The sequence below is a fragment of the Nothobranchius furzeri genome, chromosome 6 (genome assembly GCF_043380555.1).
Source record: "Nothobranchius furzeri strain GRZ-AD chromosome 6, NfurGRZ-RIMD1, whole genome shotgun sequence".
In the NCBI taxonomy this organism is placed as follows: domain Eukaryota; kingdom Metazoa; phylum Chordata; class Actinopteri; order Cyprinodontiformes; family Nothobranchiidae; genus Nothobranchius; species Nothobranchius furzeri.
The window spans coordinates 34,378,424-34,382,940 of NC_091746.1; the positions used below are offsets into that span (position 1 = coordinate 34,378,424).

Consider the following 4,517-nt stretch of genomic DNA (forward strand, 5'->3'; position numbering starts at 1 on the left):
GGAAGTTTGGGCAGCCTTGTTAATCTTCATGATTTTCCTGAGTAAATCGTTGGTTGTTACAATAAAAATGCCAAGTTAAATATATCACATAGGAAACGCACACAGTCATGTTTGAGAAGTGAAACGGTTTGTAGGATTTACAGAAAGTGTAATATTTGTTTACACAATTAGGCAGGTGCAAACATGTGGGCACTGTTGTAATTTTGTTGATCCCAATACCTTCAGAACTAATTATCGGAGCTCAGATTTGGTTTGGTTAATTTTCATCAGCTTCATTCTGGAATAAGGTGCTGTGGACTGATGAAACTAAAACGGAGTTATTTGGGCATAACAAGGAGCGTTATGCATGGAGGAAAAAGAACACAGCATTCCAGGAGAAACACCTGCTACCTACAGTAAAGCATGGTGGTGGTTCCATCATGCTGTGGGCTGTGTGGCCAGTGCAGGGACTGGGAATCTGTTGAAATTGAGGGACTCATCAGATTCTGGAGACCAATGTCCAGGAATCAGTGACAAAGCTGAAGCTGCACCGGGGCCGGATCTTTCAACAAGACGACCCTAAACGCTGCTCAACATCTACTAAGGCGTCCATGCAGAGGAACAAGTAGAACGTTCTAGAATGGCCATCTCCGTCCCTAGACCTGAATGTTATTGAACATTTGTGGTGTGAGTTAAAGAGAGCTGTCCGTGCTCAGAAGCCTTCAGACCTGAATGAACTAGAGATGTTTTGTAAAGAAGAATGGTCCAGAATACCTTCAGCCAGAATCCAGACTCTCATTGGAAGCTGTAGGAAGTGTTTAGAGGCTGTTATTCCTGCAAAAGGAGGATCTATAAATAATTGGTTCATTTTATATATTTATGCACCTTTAAACAATTATTACACTTTCTGTAAATCCTATAAACTTTGTTTCACTTCTCAAACATCACTGTGTTTCCTATATGATATGTTTACATGAAAATTGTTATTGTAACAAGTTATACAGGAAAATCATGAATTTTAACAAGGCTGCCCAAATTTTACATCCCACTCTAATAAAGAAACGTGACGTTTCTCCACACAGCAGATGAATCCGAGATTTCCAAAAGAACACATTCTAATATGATCAGTTATCAGTTAAACAAACGAGGCAGCAGAAAGTCAAAGAGATGTGTTTTTATTGGTCAGCAAAAGGAGTGAAGTGGACCCAGTGTGACAGTTCACGTGTTGATGTAAAGTGACCGAATGTTCAAACACGTGATCTGTCTGGACACATAACAGAGAGACGAGGTGAGCGGTTGGATCAAGTACTGAGACAGAACAAGCCGTCAGACCAGGAAATAGACCGAGTCAACTAGGCTCAGAAGGAAAACAAGTAGACTCTTCTTGTTCTGAAGGTGATCTGTAGTTAGTGGGGCAGCTGATGAGCCACCAGTTTATAGTGGGCACCACAGGATGGACAGCGCTGGGCCTCACCTTCGTGAAGCCAGAACCAAACCACCGCCGTGTTGTCCTCCTCACCTGTAAGGGAAAAGAAAATAACACCTTTTATTGTTTTGTTACCGAGTTACATTTAGTTTTACTTTCTGAGTTGAAGACACAAAGACTGATAATAAACTTCATTTTAACTGGCTGGTCTGTTTGATGACTGCAACTTACAGACACATCCCACAATCCTCTTCTTGTTGATGGAGGGGACCAGGTGGGGATCGGACTTGGTACCGGCATAGCTCTTTGGTTTCATTATGCTGTACGGATCCTGCAGGAAGAGGTTATTATATTAAATCTGTGTGTGTGTGTGTGTGTGTGTGTGTGTGTGTCGAGTTGTCCTTACTGCTCCCTCCTTCGTGGCCTTCATGATGATTTTCTCCAGCCCAGTGGCCTGCTCCTCATCAGTAGGAATCCCTGACAAAAACATCTAACATTTATTCCTGAGGGCTGCTGGATCTGTTGCTTATTAAGCATCAACATCAATTTAAGTCACAAACTGGTAAATCCTACATTAGTATTAGAATAATACAAAAGGAGTGTAAAATAATTCTTGTATTCAGTTAAAACGCAAAACTTTGAGAAATTTATACAAATAGACCACAAGAAAATGTTTTTTCCCGTTTGAAACCGACGAATAATATCGTCAGAATGTGGCAGAAAAAAACTCATAACATCAATGATTAACAGTTTTTAAACAGTTCTCTACTTGCTGATAAACTGTTAATTAGTACGGATTAACTGGATGACTACAAACCGGAGAGCTCACCTCATCTACTGTCAGCCTGGCTAATGTTCAAAATCGAAAACTATCGCTACAGTTGATTTAAAAAACTGTGCCAAATTAAAAATTATGCCTCAGTTTCTCCAGAAAATATATCTTTATGGGTAAATAAATTAAAACAACAAACTTGAACAGAACCACTCAAGTCTTTTATGAAGTCTGGCCTAAATGACAAAGTAGCTTCTGATTCTTAGCGGTCTTCCTGGCTGGGGATAAGCCTTCCTCCAGCTGACATCAGAGCTCTATTTGGGGTTTTCGTGTTGGTGGTAGCTCGGTCCTCACCTCCAGCAGCCATGCCGCGACTCTGAACAAAAGCCCGGCCGGCTCGATAGCTCACCGCGGCCCTAATCGCAGGACGAAGGACGAACCTTGCAGCCATTTTTCTTCTACTAGTCACACACGTCGCAGGGAGATGACGTCAAATGCTCTCTGAGGCACTTGAATTTGGAAAGTGATGGTTTTTCTTCAATGGTCTCAAAGATTCATTACTTAGAAAATTTATCGGTGCGGTTTTATTAAAGACATACACCGGATGGTTAACTGTGATTATAGCAAAGTGAAGCTTTACAGACGGGAAAGGTTAATTTCCTGCAGTGGCAGATGACCGCAGAATCGAGTAGGACCTGGCTGCAGACATCAGCTGGTGTGTCGAGAGCAAGATGGCGTGTCATTACTTTTACCGGAAAATCGACGAGCGAAAGACCTCGGCAGGAAGTTGGTCTTTTTTTGGCGGCCGCTACGTTGTTTTTGTTTCAACCATACTCGGCGGGTTTCAATTGAGGAAAGGTAAGGATAAGGATGATAGATAAAGAAAGAAAGATAAGGATGAAATTAACTAATTGTTGCAACCTTTCTTAGTTCTTAAATGTAGGCACTGTAGCGTTTAAAGCTTTACCAGAGAATTACTGCAAAGGCACCGTGTTTCATAGCTAATTGTTTCAATATTAACACGCAGTCTTAAAACGAATGCAGGGAGATCACAAGCTAGCTAACACAAAAGCTACATAAATAAAGCTATCAGCAATTGTAGCTTAGCTTTAACTTAGCTATTTGATTTTTCTGGTCTCCCTGTTTGTTAAAACAGTTAAAGTAATAATATTAACTTTATATATAATTTAGACATGATGTAAAGACCACGATTTCTAATACTGACTTAACTGAAACGTTATTAATACCCTTTTTTAATTAAAAAGCGTAGATGCTAAAGTTAGCTTCCGATTCGGGAAATGGCTAAAGGGCTAATACACCCAATTTTTCTCTACTCTGACCATTTTTATTCTGCTCTAGCTCAAAACCTACAACACATACACTCTTCAAACCTGTTTTAGATTATTCTGGGCTCGTAGGAATGCATAAAACATAGTTTGTGATTTGTGAAACCTTCCTCTGATTTGTGAAACTTCAAAAAAGACAGATTTATGAATTTATTTTTCAGCATTTGGCCCACACTGGAACTGGTCCTGTGCACCCAGAAATAAAATGTATTTTCTGGACAAGCTTAGCTTTCAATATCTCTAAATATTTTTCAGTTATTGACTTGTGTGTGGTGTGCTGGGTCATTCTACTGTGGTTGCACAAATCAGGTGTCCTGCAACAGGTACAATAACTTTGAAATAGTAGCCGCTTCTCTAATTAATGCCGCCCTCCTTCTGATTCTGTTTCAGAATAATCCTAACCTTATAAAAAATAGATATTTTTGTCGACTGACTGCTTTGATCGGGTTTGGTTTAATTAATATTACCGGATTTAAGCACATGTAGCTGCAAATCATTCAGGAGTTGGAGGCCTTAAATATAGATCTAAAATGAATATCGGACTTCTTCAAGTGACACTGACAAAACTCCTTACATGTGCTTGTATTCTTCATTTGCTAATAAGATGTATTTTTATCTAAATTCCAGGACAATCGAGGCTTTGAAAAATGGAACCCAGGCAGTGATTTCAGATGGTGAAATCAAGGTAATGTTTAATTATAATAAATTAAGACTCTAAAATTGGACATAGGATAATGCAATCCCTTGTTTTCTGTGGTAATGTTGCTTATTTTTAACTCTTGTCTCTACTCAGACTGTGTATAAGGATCTCTGCAGTGGTAGAGTGAAGTCTGGCCTCATGTATCTGTGGCACAGTCCAGGTGTCTCGCTTAAATTAAAGCAAAGACTAAAGCCACTGATGTTCCACTTTGCTGATGCACAGGTAAATGTATACTGACTTACAATAAGCTGCATCACATTTATTTATGTGGATGCATGGTCAGTGGGCCACCTG

At 39.8% G+C, this 4,517-nt stretch overlaps 1 protein-coding gene across 1 annotated transcript; it reads right to left on the bottom strand.

The window, feature by feature from the left end:
• Positions 1-1,138: 1,138 nt before the first annotated feature.
• On the bottom strand, positions 1,139-2,708 carry LOC107390267 (cytochrome c oxidase subunit 5B, mitochondrial). The gene is made up of 4 exons (XM_015966883.3): positions 2,532-2,708; positions 1,812-1,882; positions 1,637-1,736; positions 1,139-1,498 (listed from the first exon to the last, which is right to left on the bottom strand). The coding sequence occupies exons 1-4, from the start codon at positions 2,626-2,628 to the stop codon at positions 1,386-1,388; spliced, it is 381 nt and encodes a 126-aa protein (XP_015822369.1). The 5' UTR covers positions 2,629-2,708; the 3' UTR covers positions 1,139-1,385.
• Positions 2,709-4,517: the final 1,809 nt, after the last annotated feature.